This window comes from Micropterus salmoides, unplaced genomic scaffold (genome assembly GCF_014851395.1).
Source record: "Micropterus salmoides isolate LMB-PRFRI ecotype aquatic unplaced genomic scaffold, ASM1485139v1 Ms_hic_scaffold_8, whole genome shotgun sequence".
Taxonomy (NCBI): domain Eukaryota; kingdom Metazoa; phylum Chordata; class Actinopteri; order Centrarchiformes; family Centrarchidae; genus Micropterus; species Micropterus salmoides.
Window position 1 is genome coordinate 5,516,743 of NW_024044570.1, and position 16,105 is coordinate 5,532,847.

At 42.0% G+C, this 16,105-nt stretch overlaps 1 protein-coding gene across 1 annotated transcript in view; it reads right to left on the reverse strand.

Annotated features, from left to right (window-relative positions):
- Positions 1-16,105, reverse strand: part of LOC119894372 (metabotropic glutamate receptor 8-like) — a 208,492-nt gene that overhangs the window by 149,455 nt on the left and 42,932 nt on the right. The window contains exon 4 of the mRNA XM_038707080.1: positions 828-1,044. Within this exon, the coding sequence (XP_038563008.1) occupies positions 828-1,044 (217 nt within the window). The remainder of the gene's footprint in view (positions 1-827; positions 1,045-16,105) is intronic.

The window sequence follows — 16,105 nt, forward strand, 5'->3', positions numbered from 1 at the left end:
TGACAGATGCAAACCAAACACTCCAAAAGTACACAGAAATGATGAATGAATATTTGTCACTGTTGCCTTAATTATGGAAGTACACTTGAAACTGTTGTTGACGCTTGGCTGTTTTAAGTATTTTGGATGTTAACAAAGTAAAAGCTATGTTTCTGGAATAAAGAGTAAACAGAAAGACCAGAGTACATGGTCTCTTGGGAATGGAGTGAATGTGATTGGCCTTAACTGGCGTCAGATCCAGGCCTGAATTATTATTCCAGTCCGGCCATGAACACACGTTACCGCTGATTAATTTCAACACGCCACTTAACAATCTAAATAATGTCGGAGCTCGTCTGGTTGCGATAACATTTTAATCAGCAAGAACCGGGTCTGATTACCTCACAGTGACCAGCCGAGGAGAAAACAGCGTCGACTTCTGCTGTAATTACATCAAGAGTCAATTACACGACCTCTCCTCCTGTTCGCCCATCAACACACACTGAGCAGGAGCACAGCGAGGTGAACAGCCAGCAGATTACAAAACACAGTGGCTGTTCATCCTGCCTGTCCTCCATCACTGGTTTTAATTAATCCCAGTGGATTTTTAAAGTAAAACAAACTCTCAGATCTTGTTTGGGTTCATGGTGTAAAAAGGACAAGACAGATCATCTTGTTACTCAACACACCAGGCTTTACCTGCTGCTGCTGGTACAGAGAAGTTAGTCTAACCACGACTTACCAATAGTGAACTACCACTGGACATTCAAAAGGTGGTGCTGGAATACCACCTGTAACAGAGCTCACTAAGTTCAGGAAGAGTGCAGCCAGCTCTCCGGGTTTCCTACCTGTCTCTCTGGAGATCTGGATGAAGGCCTCGACGCCGCTCTCACCGTAGTTTCCCTCGGAGGCGAGTGTGGACACGTAGTTCCAGCCCATTGCTGTGACGATGTCCAGCATGGCCTGAGCCTGGTAGGAGTCCGGAGGAACCACGCGGGAGAAGAAGTCATAACGCGTGTTGTCGCTGAGCTCTGGAGCCGTCGAGGCGTAGCTGATCTGAGGAATCTGTGGAGACACGGCAGGGTTAACTTGTTAGCTTCAAACCACAGAGGCGGCAGTCATAATATGTGTACTTTAAGCCAAAATCTAATTCACTAAAAAGCAAATTAACTCAAGCTCAATCAGAACGCAACACAAGTTCAAACCTGATTTCTCCAAAGTCAAACAACATTGTACCCATCAGACTGCGTAAATATAACGCTGTTAAATGATTAATCATTTTCAGTCGCTTCTTCTTACACTACATTCCTACAGTCAGTGAAACTGAACACTGCAGATGTTTCACTTGAAAAGTTACCAAGAAAGGAAGGAACATATGTGGAAGAAGTATTCAGAGAGTTTTTCCTCAAGTACAAGTACCAATTCATTAATGTAAAAATACTCAATCACAGGTAAAAGTAATTCAAATAGGCAGTGCATTTCCCATGGCAAGCAATAGTGTTGGTTAATCAAGAGCAAAAATTTAGAGCACATACTGTAGGAAAACAAATTAAGTATGTTGTCACTGAACATTTAGCACATACAGTATGTTTCCTCATTATGTTGATTAAAAACTGTATTAGGCATTTGGTTTCTTTTGCTTTTGTAAAAATAATTTCTACGAGAGATGAAAATAAGACTGCAAATGCTTTCATTTTGGACAATTTTTATTTTGTATTTTTGTATAATTTCAATTTAATATTTTATTTTTGTTTGGGTTTGTTTGTTTGTTTGTTTCTTTTCTCTGAGGCTTGTCTTCTTGAATGCCTGACGTCTTACACAACAAGCTCCTAACAGAAAGTTAGAAAACATCGCCAGCAGCCGGTTTGTTAAAGTGTTTTCAGTCACATTTTTAAATGCTGTTAAGCGTCGCTCCCAAACATCATGCAGTATATTTGTTGAGATTTAAAAAGATCGAGTTTCAACCTTAAATCCTGACCTTTCCTGGCTCCCTGCTGTTCAGTTTCTTGTCAGAGTAGAGTTAGTGAGCTCTGCTGTGTGAATTAGAGAGGCGGATCAGGTCATAGATCCCGCTGCAGACAGGCCGACAGGCCCGGCGGGGAAGGATAATGGTCCTTTAGAGAAGGATTGAAGGGCTGATTGATTTCACTTCAGTTAGAGGCCTGCGTGTTGGACCGAGTGCCGTCGGACGCCTCATCAGGATTCACAAGAGGAGGAGGAGGGAAGAAGATGGACAGCTGAGGGCCTGACAGCAATACAAATGTCACTCAGGGCGTCTCGCTCTGTGACAGGCAACAAATTAAAGGCCTGTACTGTAAATACAAACCTGTCTGAGAGCTGACCCTATCAGAGTGCTGCAGCTTTAACCATCAGAGAGGAGCTGAAGTTTATTTCTTCTAGAAGGGAACACAAAGAATACGCCTGAGGCTCTGATGCTTTACTGAGTTTTCTACTTTTTAAAAACTTTCCTGTTTATCTGATGGCTGCACAACAACTTATTATTACTTATTTGGAGATTCACATTTTCCATTCAACATGAGATAATAAAAAGTGCTCCAAGTTAAACAACAAAATATGTTGTTTGTCCACGCCCTCTAGAACAACAGATTTGCTGATCTGATGCTTTATCGATGGGTAAAGTTTTCTGAATTTACCACTTGATTATGGAAAGGGGATAATGACTGACGGTGGTCATGACTGAAAGAAACCAGGAAACCAGGGAACAATTATTGGTTTCATGTGGCTGCTTTGTTACATGAACTTAATAATAATAATAATTTCAGTATTTTAAAACCTGGGCCCTATTTTCACATATTTTGTACTTGACATGACAAGTACTGTAGTTACACAAGGTTTTACAGTAGATGGCTTCAGCCGGCAGTCACAAACTGGCTGCAGCGGCTTTAACGTATTCCTTCAGGGCAATTGCACCCGTCAGACATCATGGAAAGGATCCCTATGAGAAACAGGGCAAGGACAATTCTCGCTCTGAAGTCTCATGAGAGGCGAGTTGTAGCAGGAAGACGACGGAGGAAACGTGATTTAGAGTTGGAGAGAGGAGTTTGTTCAGTTGGAGTAGCATTAGGAAATAAACTTCTTGCTAGCAGCTCAAACACATCCCTCTCCCTCTTGGGACACATTTTAGACAACATCTAAAATTGTTTAAGAGATTTTTTTATCATGTATCAAACCTGGAGATATGAAATAGTGTTGAGTGCAGGCCAAGAAACTAAAACACTGAGATAAAAAAGCTTACAGTGAGCTAAACTCCTCTTTGACAAAAGAAATCCGAACTCAATGATGGAACACACAATGGAAATTAAAACAAATCAACAAAATTAGGTGCTAAATAACAATGTGTATTTGTACACAGACAGATTAAAGCTCTGAAAAGAGGGGAAAGAGAAATGAGAGCGGTTCGTGAAAGAACTTTAATATGGATTGGGGGAATAACTACATTTAATTAAAAAGCATGTACGCACGACCGTCCTGCTCTGATGTCAGATACAAGGGTTTTGTGTAACAGTGGTGAAAAATCAGAAGTCGTGATGCAATATGATATAGCCACACAGATTACACACACACACAAAGTACAGTAAAGGCTAAAATTACTGCAGCTGCGTGAGAATATAACAGGTATAATTAGCATGATGCATTGTGGGCTGAATAAACAGCAGCGTCAGTTACTGACGCATCGTCAGCTGCTGCTCCATTAAAACACATCAGCTCCTCTCATTAACACACACTGCTCCTGTCTTTAAATGGCCACACTCCTGTTTCTGAATGTTTTAGCCAATTTAATGTGAATGAAATGTGTTGTTGACCTTTTTCTGAAGCACATCACAGTGTCCTGTACTTACGGTACTGCGATTTGAGCGTTTGGAGTGAACATGCACATTCTCATACCATTAATCCAGTCTGAGCCGGGGGCCTACACCCTATTGGACGTGACTGGACTTAAAAACTTCTAGGCGCCCAATGAGTTGTCTTCTCTGTAGTACGGCACATCAAATAAAACAGTTAAAAACAACATCTTCAAATTATAGCAGTAATCTAGGAATGACCCTTTTCTCTCTCTCTCTCTCTCTCTCTCGCTCCTGCCTGTCATTCACCGGTCTTGTGCAGAGTTTTGCGTGCATGCCATGCAGCCAATTTCAAGTAGAGTAGGCTATTTAAAAACCGATAAAATATTCTTTGTGTTGTTCATCAACAATCAAATCAAATTATCCGAAAGTCCCGCGAGGTGCGGACAACTCCGCACTCGGAGACTTAATGCAAGGGAGCAAGTAGCTCCCACGTGACGAAGCATTAACTTCAACACGGCATTAATCTGAAGGAACGCACCGTGTTCAATGTGTTGCGCTCTCCCAGCTACGATGACGCCCCAGATTCAGCTGATAACGTTAACAGTAGCAACATCTCACAGTCAGGTACAAAAGACAAGTGAGCTGACATTCACCTTTTATACCGAAGGGAACCGAATGATGTCTACAAATTATTCCAATATGTATTTTTCTTAAACACCCAAGCAACACACCTCTTTAACAGAAACTCATTTCACATTAGACATTAAGGGGAAGAAGATGGATGCATGTCACCAAGCCGTGACAAGATTTATGGTGAAGGAGTTGGAATCAGAACCGAGATTTGATATGGTCGGATTTGATGAGTAGAATCGGAATCAGAATCTATTAAAATGAAATGAGATGCAACCCTAGAAAGAAGTTGATTTATGTTGAAACTGAGTTAAATAATGCACAGGCAGATTTCTCCACTTAAATAAGTACCTTTGGGCTTTATTATAGACAAATGTCGTGTAAAGCTGGAGATGTTTGGCAGTGTGGAGGTGAAGAGGAAGTAGTCTCAGTAAAAGCTCCCCAGAGTCATAGGAGGTCTCAGCGGGGACCAACAGCCGATGTGATCTGGACCTGGAAGTCGACAGCAGCAGCTGATGAACTTGTCATCTCTCGGCAGGCGAGTGGCCTGCTGATGGATGACAACCTGACAGCGCGCTCATCACCCTCAACACCAGATCTTTACTTTGAGACCCGGCGAGCTGGATCAGGCCTGGTCTCACACCGAGGACAGATTTCTGTGTGTGGACATGTTTACACCGTCTTTACATCAGAGGACACGTTTGCTGTTTTCCGTGACAGTGATTGATACTCGTCATCCTGCGACAGCCTCAAGCTTTCTGCCCGATTGGATGATGATGAAAGAAGAAATCTATCTGCGGTGACAGCACACGTCCATCATCGCTCACTCTGCGCTCTGATTGTCTTATTCAAAGTAAAGCTCTATTTACTTTAATCTGCCTCTTTTCCTGGACAATAAACAGCTTTGTCCTCGAGGTAAAATCCTACATGGCTCCTGCTGTCACTGCTCTGTTTCTCTTAATGTTTGTCTCTCGCTGTGATCAAACTGAATTCAGGGTGAAGTTAGAATGACTCACTGCCGCACTGAAAAGTCCCCGCTCGAAAGAAAAAACTCAGCAACCAGGCAGGAACTCTGTTTCCTTTTTTAATTAAATGCTCAAATTAAAGAAGACATGTCATGTAGGCTTTCTGATTTCTCTAATTTCCCATTAATCTCTAAAAAGATCAGATTAACCCGCTTTGGGCCTCTTAACCCGTCCACTGTAACATTATGAATCCTTTCGTCTCCCATTAAACTGAATTTTCTCTCAGCAAGACACGGCCTGTAGTTATCAAGCAGTTTAGAGTAGGAAATAAGTCCTTCACATATTCAGTGCTGCCTTTAAGATTAGTGAAACTGTTCTTTCATCATTGTTAATATTTTATATTTGGGAGAGCTCCAGAAGTTTCCTAACCTGGCAGGAGTCACTGAGAGATGGAGGTCATGAGAATTGACACCATACTACATCGGCACCAAATGTAGTATGAACAGAACCACATCCGCTGTCCTTGCCAGGTCCTTCAGGTCTTTATACAGAAATATAGCAGAAAATCTTTGCATATGATTAAACGTCCAGAGAGGATTTGAACCTACAACCTCATCAAGGTTTCGTGAGCTTTATTAGGTCTCACAGGGAATAATTAGATCTCGAGTTCCAATGAGAACATCCGGCCTCATAAGAAAGACAGATTCTGTTCATTTCAAACATCAAATACATTTTGACCCCATACACTCAGTCACTTCATGCCCTTTTTAGACATGAGCATAGAAGCCTGAGAGACACCTGATTGCTCAAACCACCTCAGGACCTGTTTTTTGATGCATTCAAACCAGATGTTAAACTGCATCTGTCTCTCCAAAATGCATTTTAGCTCTACTCCTGTGGAAATATCCACTCACAGGGTCTGTCCACAGTGATAACAGCTGTAGCGCTGCAACTAATGATTATTTTCATTGTCAATTAATCTGTCCATTATTTTCTCAATGAATCAGTTACTTGTTTGGTCTATAAAATGTCAGAAAATGGTGAAAAAAGTCAGTGTTTCCCACTCCAAGTCCAAGATGACGTTCTCAAATGTCTTGTTTTGTCCACAACCCAAAGATATTCAGTTTACTGTTTTAATTTGTATTAAAAAATGACTTTAATCGATTATCAAAATAGATGGCGACTAACTGAACAGTTAACAACTAATCGATTAATAATTGTATATAATAATATATATTTCATTTTTAGTTTTTTTTACACTGAGGTGAAAATTTGGTTTATCAAGAAGAACATGCAACAAAGTGCAATGGAAACGGATTCTGTGTAATAAATCATGATAGATAGAATAGATAGCATAGAATCTTTGCAGAGCGATCACGGATGAGAACACATTAATACACGAAACAGAATTTGCATATTCCATCGTGTTTTCTACATTGTTTCCCACCATGTGAGGTCTGACTGGAGGTCTTTTAATATCGTCATCTCGTTGTGCACTCTTCTTCTACAATGATTGAATAGCACCTGAGTGGAGAGCGCCACTAACTGTTTATCTTGATGAATTAACTCCTAATATTCACATATAGATAGAAAGGCACATAAATTTGCATGTTATTAGGCAACTATATCTTTATTTGTCTCATTGAAGCAGCAGCAGCTCCAGCGATTTCAAGCCAAACGGTCATGTACAGTCCCCTCCAAAAGTATTGGAACGGTAAGGCAAAGACGTTTGTTTTTGTTGTTCACTGAAGACATTTAGATTTAAGATCAAAAGATGAGACAAGAGTTCAGAATTTCAGATTTTATTTCCTGGTATTCACATCTAGATGTGTTAAACAACTTAGGAAAAACCACCGTTTGTTTGAACCCAACCATTTTTCAAGTGAGCAAAACTATTGGAACATGTGACTGACAGATGTTTCTTGTTGCCCAGGTGTTGCCTTTTAGGTTGATTGTCCAAACATTAAATAGCTCTGCGTGACTAGTCCAAGTTTTCATCCTTGGTTCAAACCTATAAAGACTCCATTTCCTGTTAAAGAGGATAAACCAACATTAAGACCAGAGAGCTGTCTATGGGAGAAAAGCAAGCCACTGTCAAGCTGAGGAGCTGCACCAAGCGTTTCTGATCCCTGATAAGTTCAACCACATAATGATCAGTGTAGATTAGGGCGTGACCGCCTGTGAAGACGAAAACATAAATACAATTCATGTTTGTTTTTGGCTTAGTTTTAACTAGCTAAATTTATATCATTAGGTGTGTTAGATTCATGCAGCGCCTGCAGCTCACGTTTGACTATAAAGTCGGTGAAAGTCAGTCACAGTAATCTCGAACATACCTATTGTAGTTGTTGAAGTTATTTTTCTTCAGAAGTTTTTGGCAATGAACAGTTTTTGGAGCATTACCACCTCCCCCTGGATTGAAATAGAGCTCACATTGATTTGCATGGAGCCCCGGACAAAAAACACGGATTGTAATTTGGGATCTGTCCAGCAAGGACACATATAGTATGTGTGGCTAAGTGTAAATGAAATGTCTAAAATCTCATTTGGATTTTATCTGGAAACAAGACACTTGAAATTATAAGAGTTAATGGTTTCCTGAGTTCTATCAGCTCTAACACAGAGAATATTTAGATCTGGAGTTCAGATAAGAACATCTTTCTGCTCAAAGCTACGTTTATATAGGCCTATATGCACACACACCAGTGATGTGCATGTGCAATCTGCAGATTAGGTGGGGCCAGGACATAAAAATTAACATTCTGATTAATTGCAGGTGGGTGAAATAGGCTGGACTGTCTCCCCATGAAGGCAGACGCTGCAGCAGTGTCACCTCATTGATTATTTAACTCTCCTGAGACGCCAACAGAATCGGTCAGGTCATTAATGTTCTGTGTTCTTCTACACATCCAAAAGGTCACACACACAGTCCAGGTTCATAATGTGAAACTGGAGTAAAGCAGCCATCTTCTCTATCATTCAAGTAAATAGTTAAACACTACATCACCAGAACACTACAGGGACTACGGGCTAATTTAATGCTTACATGCGGATTTGGATGATGCCAGACATCCGCACTTCACAAATACTAATTTGAACACTAATTTGGCAGACAATGTATTTAATATGTTTCCTTCTCACAGCATCCATAGCATGATTAGAACATGTTATGATCTGTTTTGAAAACCTGAATTTGAGGAGCCACATTAAGACAATTACAAAGTCAGCCTACTATCACCTGAATTAAAGGGCTTATGTTTCAGCGAGACCTGAAAAAAGTTATCCATGCATTTATCTTCAGGCGACTCGACTACTGTAACGGTGTCTTTACAGGGCTCCCTAAAAAATCTAAATTTTAAATTAAATATTTACACGGTGAGAAATGAGTAGGTAATTGAGTGATAAGATAAAGAGAGTGAGATCGAACAGAGTGAAGGAAGTGGTCTTAAATCTCGTGCCTGAGTGATTTGTAGGAGCCTCTGTGTATTTTTTCAATTTCCCTATGTTGCTTTTAGGTTTAATGTAAAGTACTTTGAATTGCCTTGTTGTAGAAATGTGCTATACAAATAATCTTGCCTTGCCTTGCCTATATAAACTCTATGAGACAAGTTCAGAACATCAGCTGATCAAAATGTTAATCAGAATCACAAGAATGTTTCCACTGACTGAAATATCTGACAGATATTTAGAATATCAGGAAACTTTGGGGTCTTCATTAGATTTTCAAATAAAGCTCTGAAAGTTTGTTAAGATGTTGAACAGTACGATCAGGAGTCACAGTCGTGTGCTCTCTGCATTATATGAGCGCATATGTTTGCTTTCGCTGCTGAGTGATATCAGAACAAATGTACTTCCGTTTTCTCCTAAAAATAACTCAGACCTGTCCTCGAGACCTATCCTCACTTGGATTCTTCTCACTGCCACATTATTCATCTGAGAAACAAACCAGCTGACAGCCAGAAATCGATTGACAGACCCGTTCTCCTGCTGACTCTGTCATCTCCATCCAGTCCTGTCTCAGACATGTCCGAGCCTGAGGACACTGTGTGATGTGTCCGTCCTGCTGCTGGCTCTATGTCACAGCCATCTGGTCCTGACGTGGCCGGCTGGCTTTTGGGCCCCCAAAAACCAGCAAACGCCAGCCCTCAGCTGTGGCCCGGATGTATGATCGCTTTGTCCACACAAAAGACGTGCATACACCATTTCGCACATAAACTGGTATTTATAAAAGATAAATGTCCAGTGAGAATGTGCACACCTCACGCAGACTCCAGACCAGCGTACACACAGTTTTATAGACCCAGATGTAAGTGAAATGATAATTATTAGATTTGCCAATTTCTGTGATTGAATTTGTTGCTCTCTACAAAATGGCACGAACTGACATTTTCATTATTGACTTATGAGTGCCGCATTTTTGTATTTTTTAAATTTATATTAAAGTCATTCCTCGTGTCAATGATCTTAACACCTTAATACTCTTATTTAATTCTGAATTGTGAAGCAAAGTCTGTTTCAATATTAGTGCTATTAATTAATCATTGATCATCACTGCACTTATTCTTTGCCATTTTCATTCACAGGTCTCAGGTTAGTGGGGGAGCAGGCCAAAGTATTGACATGACTGGCATACTGTGGGAGTGGAAATCAGAGCAGCACATGCGTCCAGTTCCGCAATGATTGAGATTCATGACACAGAACCATGCGTACTCATTAATAAACAATGCCTCATCTCAGCTGGCCTGTCAGCATCCAGCCAGCTGAGTCAACAAACACACTGAGGCCAGACGTCAAGTCGTCCTTTGAACGTCTCAGCTTCACGTTCTCCGTTTAGGTTCTGCCGTCGTCCTGCTGAAGATGCTGAACACTCATCTCATCTCCAACCTGAGAGGATTATATAAAGTGCTCAGCTTTAAGGACCGTCCTCCAGTTAAAAAACATTTTCTCCACTTATGTTCGGCACATCAGCTCAGTGGAGTATGGAGAGGAGCTGCTGCATTATGGATATACTGTCAGATATGGAATTATGTATGTGGGTGTTTCCCGCCCTCAGACAGTGTAGAGTGGAGTAGTGTTTGAGGAGGATGTCGACTCAAGCAGCAGATTGTGTATTTCATGTACAAATGGATGTTTTGCAGGTTGCCGTCACTGCAACTTCAATCTGTTTGGATTTTACAAAAGGAGACATTTGGTTCTCTTAAGATATTCAAACTTTACTATTGAGCTCTAAACAGAGCAGATGATCAATTGACCCATCCATCCCCCTCCCTCTGCAGACTTTGTGGCTCTATAATGGCATCACGTTACCTTTTATAAAATTAATTGAGAACAAAACAAAAATACATGCTTTCAAAGTAACTCCAAACAAACAAACACACGTTCAACTGACAAACATCTCAACTCAACTAAAGACAGTTTCTGAAATCACAAAATGGGCAGGCAAACAAGCCGCTGCTAAAACACTTCTGAGACGCTTCCAGTGGAAGTTGACGGTGTGCAGAGGACGAAACCAAACGTAGCGCAGCCATAATGCGAAGCAGTAGTCGGTGGTCTTTTGGAGTTAGGTAGGATTGTACCATTTTGGGCATCAGCCTCTCTGTATATCCCCTGCTTTGGCACTACTGTATTAGGAGACTACAACACTCAGCTTTATCAGCTCACGCTGCAGCTAAGAGTCAACACACAGAAACTGGATCAGAACTGCACCCACTGGGATTTCACCGGGAGCTGTACCACACCTGTGCTGCTGTAGTGATTTTTTTCTTGCATTGCCCTCGTAAAAAATCCCGCCCTGTGTTATAGTCTTATGTCATCTTATGATGTTTTAATATCTAAACAATAAATAGTCTTGTTCATTTTAAGTGGCTGGAACCTGCAGTAAACACTGGATGTTATATATATTGTTATTGTCATTGTCACTTCAGGATTAATCATTTAATGGTTAAAGTGCAGATTCTTAAGCGCTTTAAGTCAGTTGCTCTTACAGCGTGTTGAGTCGATCGGGGAATAACCAACAGAGACTAGTCCCAGTAGCCTTTTCTGCATTGTAAGTATATTTTTACATATTATTTATTTGGGCTGTCCCACTTTAACACATCCAGGCCTCAAAGACTGACTGACCCACTTGCTGCGATGAAGCCTAAAACACTTCAGATTTCTTATTTGTTGACACAACTCTGATGATGGGACAAAGGACAGAAATACTACTGTGGAATCAGACCTGTGAGCTGTGTGTGCTATTCTAGTCACGGTACCTAAATACTGGTTTCTACAACACCAAAGTGACGTACTTTTACTGTTAGCAGTTCATACCATCTAGTCAGAAAAACTCATGTGCACATGCTCAAACACAATTTTAAATAACACCATACCAACAGTTTACAGCCATGTTCACGACCATGTGAGGCTGTACATTGGATTAGTGGTACTTAAATGCTAATGTCAGCATGCATATAATGTTTGCCATGTCCATCATCTTAGTTTAGCTTGTTAGCATGCTAGCATTAGCTTTAATTAGCCCTAAACACAAAGGTCAGCGGAGACTGATGGAAAGTCATTTGTTTTGCAGGTTAATTGGTCATAAAACAAAGTATTGGACAAATTAAAATTTTGAAAGATGCAAAGATGAAAAGTTAAGGGATCACTAAGGCTTTTACAATTCATCCTGATGGGGACATGAATGTTTATGAAATTTAATGGCAATCCATTCAAAAGTTAGTTCAAAAGTTGCACGTAGCCGACCAATAGGACGTCGCTACCGATACGTGCGTGACATATAAATAGCAGCGTCCCTACTGCCTTAGCATCCGACCGCCTCTTCAGCAGACGGCATCAGAGCGGCAAGGCTCATCGGTAGAGGGCTCCGCCTGTGCTTACTGAACTAAGGTTACCATATCGTAACCTTCGTTCTCACACAGGCCACAGGCCGGCGAAAGCCCCAACCACCACATCACCTAGTGACAGAATGGTGGGACACCCCTGAGAAGGTCGCTGGACTGATAGGGGCTTGGCAAGGCAAGGCAAGGCAATTTTATTTGTATAGCACATTTAAACAACAACGTAATTCAAAGAGCTTTACATAAAACATAAAAGCAACAGCGAAATATAAAAAAGTTTAAAAGCAACATAGGGAAACACATTAAAAAATAATAAAAGTTACAGTGCAGTGTACAATCAGGGTTAAAAGAGTTAAATGGAAAATAAAAACAGGCTGAGGGGTTGAGCAAATAATTGAGTTACAATTATTTTGAAAAGAGAATAAACTGAGAATTACACTTAATCTACTCTCTCTAGCTAGTCTGTACTCGGGTCCATAGCAATCTTTGGGTCCACTGAAACTCCCAAAACCTTCACTACAGAGAAACCAGGACATGTCTGTCCGCAGGCCACTTTGATCCAGTTATACTCTGGACCTACCTGCGCGTTTACAGGTGGACAGAGGCCTCCTGCAAATCACTCAGGCGCGAGATTTAAGACCACTTCCTTCACTCTGTTCAAGCTCACTCTCATTATCCTTTCACTCAATTACCGACTCGCTTCTCACCGTGTAAATATTTAATCAAAAGCAATGGTAAAAAGTTAAAAACAAAGAAAAAGAAAACAGGACAGTAAAAGTTACAGTGCAGTAAGTTATCAATAAAAAGAAAAATCTTAAATATTTAATTAAAAGCAATGGTAAAAAGAAAAGTCTTCAGTCTTAATTTAAAAGAACTGATAGTTTCAGACCTGCAGTTATCTGGGAGTTTGTTCCAGATATACGGAGCATAATAACTGAACGCTGCTTCTCCTTGTTTAGTTTTGACTCTGGGGACAGAAAGCAGACCTGATCCCAGACGACCTGAGAGGTCTGGATGGTTCATAACGAACCAGAAGATCAGAAATGTATTTTGGCCCTAAACCATTTAGTGCTTTATAAACTAATAGCAGGATTTTGAAATCAATTCTTTGACATACAGGAAGCCAATGTAAAGACCTCAGTACTGGAGTGATGTGATCCACCTTTTTGGTCTTAGTGAGGACTCGAGCAGCAGCGTTCTGAATCAGCTGCAGCTGTCTGATGGATTTCTTAGGGAGCCCTGTAGGGGACACTGTGACAGCAGTCAAGTGAAGATATGAAATGAAGATAAATGCATGGATAAGCTTTTCCAGGTCCTTCTGAGACATAAGTCCTTTAATCCTTGATATATTCTTCAGGTGATAGTAGTCTGACTTTGTAATTGTCTTAATATGGCTCCTTAAATTTAATCGTTCCTCCCTGGCTCCAAAAACAATAACTTCAGTTTTATCTTTGTTTAATTGGTGAAAATTCTGGCACATCCAATCGTTGACTTGTTCAATACAGTTACTCAGCGCCTGTATGGGATCATAGTCCCCTGGTGAAATGGTTATGTAAATCTGTGTGTCATCTGCATAATTATGGTAACATATTTTGTTGTTTTTCATAATCTGAGCCAGTGGAAGAAAGAGGTCCCAAGAATGGAGGCACAAGTAATTTTTGTCAGCTCAGATGTGTGATAACCTATAGACACAAAGTAGTCCCTGTCCTTTAAATAGGATTCAAACCAGTTTAGTACTGTGCCAGAAAGTCCAACCCAGTTTTCAAGTCTGTCTAGTAGTATATTGTGGTCGACCGTGTCGAATGCAGCACTGAGATCCAATAATACTAAGACTAAAATTCTGCCACTGTCAGTGTTTAAATGGATGTCATTGAAGACCTTAACAAGAGCCAGCTCAGTGCTGTGGTGTGGTCGAAAACCTGACTGGAAGACATCAAAGCAGTTATTTAGTGCCAAGAAAGCACTAAGCTGTTGAAAAACAGCCTTTTCAGTGATTTTACTAAAGAATGGGAGATTTGATATGGGCCTATAATTGCTCATTAATGAACTGTCTAGATTGCTCTTTTTTAAGAGTGGCTTAATGACTGCAGTTTTCAGGGCCTGACCATTAACACCTGCACTGCCCTGACTTCTCACTGGAACGTCAGGCACTGCTATTGTATGTTCCCCCTCTACACCTAGTAGTCACCAGATCCTCATTTTTCAGATCCTAGGTCACACTTGCGAGCAGAATCCCGAGAAGGAGCCTGACATATCCAAGAGATAGAAATACACAAACGGGCACAGTAAGGGCCAAGATGCCATTGTGCAGAACTCTTTGACACAAACCCACCTGAAAAAGGGTCGTAGACACTTCCACACTCCCAAGTGGAATGTGCACGCACCGCTAAAGGTGGGTCTGTTCCCGCCCGTGTCCAAGGATTGGGAGATTGACACACAAAGCCAGCTGGCCAGGCTCTTCTTGGACAGGGTTTCACTGACTGCACTATCACTGAAACAGACGAACAGCTGACCAGTGCATCGAAAGGGGGCTGTGTGCTCTACATAGGATGTTAGCATAGCACACATGGACACAACAGATGCACTCTCACCCCCTGCAAAGCATCCAGATTTATTGTCCTGGACCTGAACATGCTCCTTATGTTCTTAAGAACAATAGAGGTGTGTTGTCTCAATCTGGCTGCACTGTGGACACCAAGAACCAGCATGCAGCTGGGGTGAACTGACAGGCACACAGCAAACTCACCTGCTTAGCAGGTGAGAGCAAGGCACAGGGCTGTTTGAGAGATAGCATTTTCAATGAGGACTGCTCCAGGGGCTCATATGGTGCAGATATTAGAGCCACCAACACAAGACGTCGGAACGGGTGCCCCTGAACGCACCAGAGCCGGTTGCTCCCTGGTGTCTTTGAACGCACCACAGGGCATCCTCCTCTCCACTGCATCGAGCTGCTGCTGGGAGAATGAGCCGCTGTGATAAAGTGCCACGGGCCGCACCGCTGGAAGAGACGTGTTGTCTGGTTGCGTCTCTCCAGCTAAATCTGACCTAGATTGGCATTAGCTCGGCTCGTGCCATCGCAGCTAGTCAGCTGAATGCTGCGCTGGTTCGGTTGAGCATTCTGGTTCGGGGAGCAGAACACACTTTAGGCATGTACTGTATTTAATCGGTTGAACATTCACAGCATTTTCAGTGTGTACACAAGCAGCACATGAAACACAAATGCATACTGGACACATAATGGAGGGAGGAGGTCTTGTGCTGTGCATCAGCCTCTGTCCTTCTGTCACCCTTCTTTTTTTTAAAATAAATAATAAGGCTTAGACTTTTTGCTGCAAACGAAAAGGCCTTGGTGTCCTTGAACGCACCACGGCCGGAGTTGGAAAAGGCCGACTGGGCCATGAACGCACCACAGCCGCTGTGACTGTGGATGACACGTCACCTGGTGTTGACATCAGTGTCAAGCTCACAGCTTCCATGTGAAGCAGCGGCAGGGTACGACAGAAAGACCTGACTTTGGCTGTCTCTCTCCGGCCATAGCGGACTAGACTAGCTGCGCTGTGACCACTCGCCGAAAGAGATGTCGGCAGGGCGACGTGTCTGGTTATGTAATACGCTTTCATTGCCGGTGAGCTAGCAACGCGCCCGTGCGAGTCCTCGTGGGCGCGCTGGGAATGCAGAGTTACAGTAGACTCCTGCATTGCCCAGTTTCCACAGTAAGAACAGCTTGTTTCTGGGCTGTCACGTTGTGGAACTGGACCATTATGGCCGCGCGGACTCGGCGGTCAGGCTAGCGAAGTGGACGCCCGGGCCTCATCCACCCTCTCACTCGGTTCTGACCGGGAGAGTGGTGTGGGCCGCGGGGCGAGCTGTTAGCTTAGCGTCGTTGAGC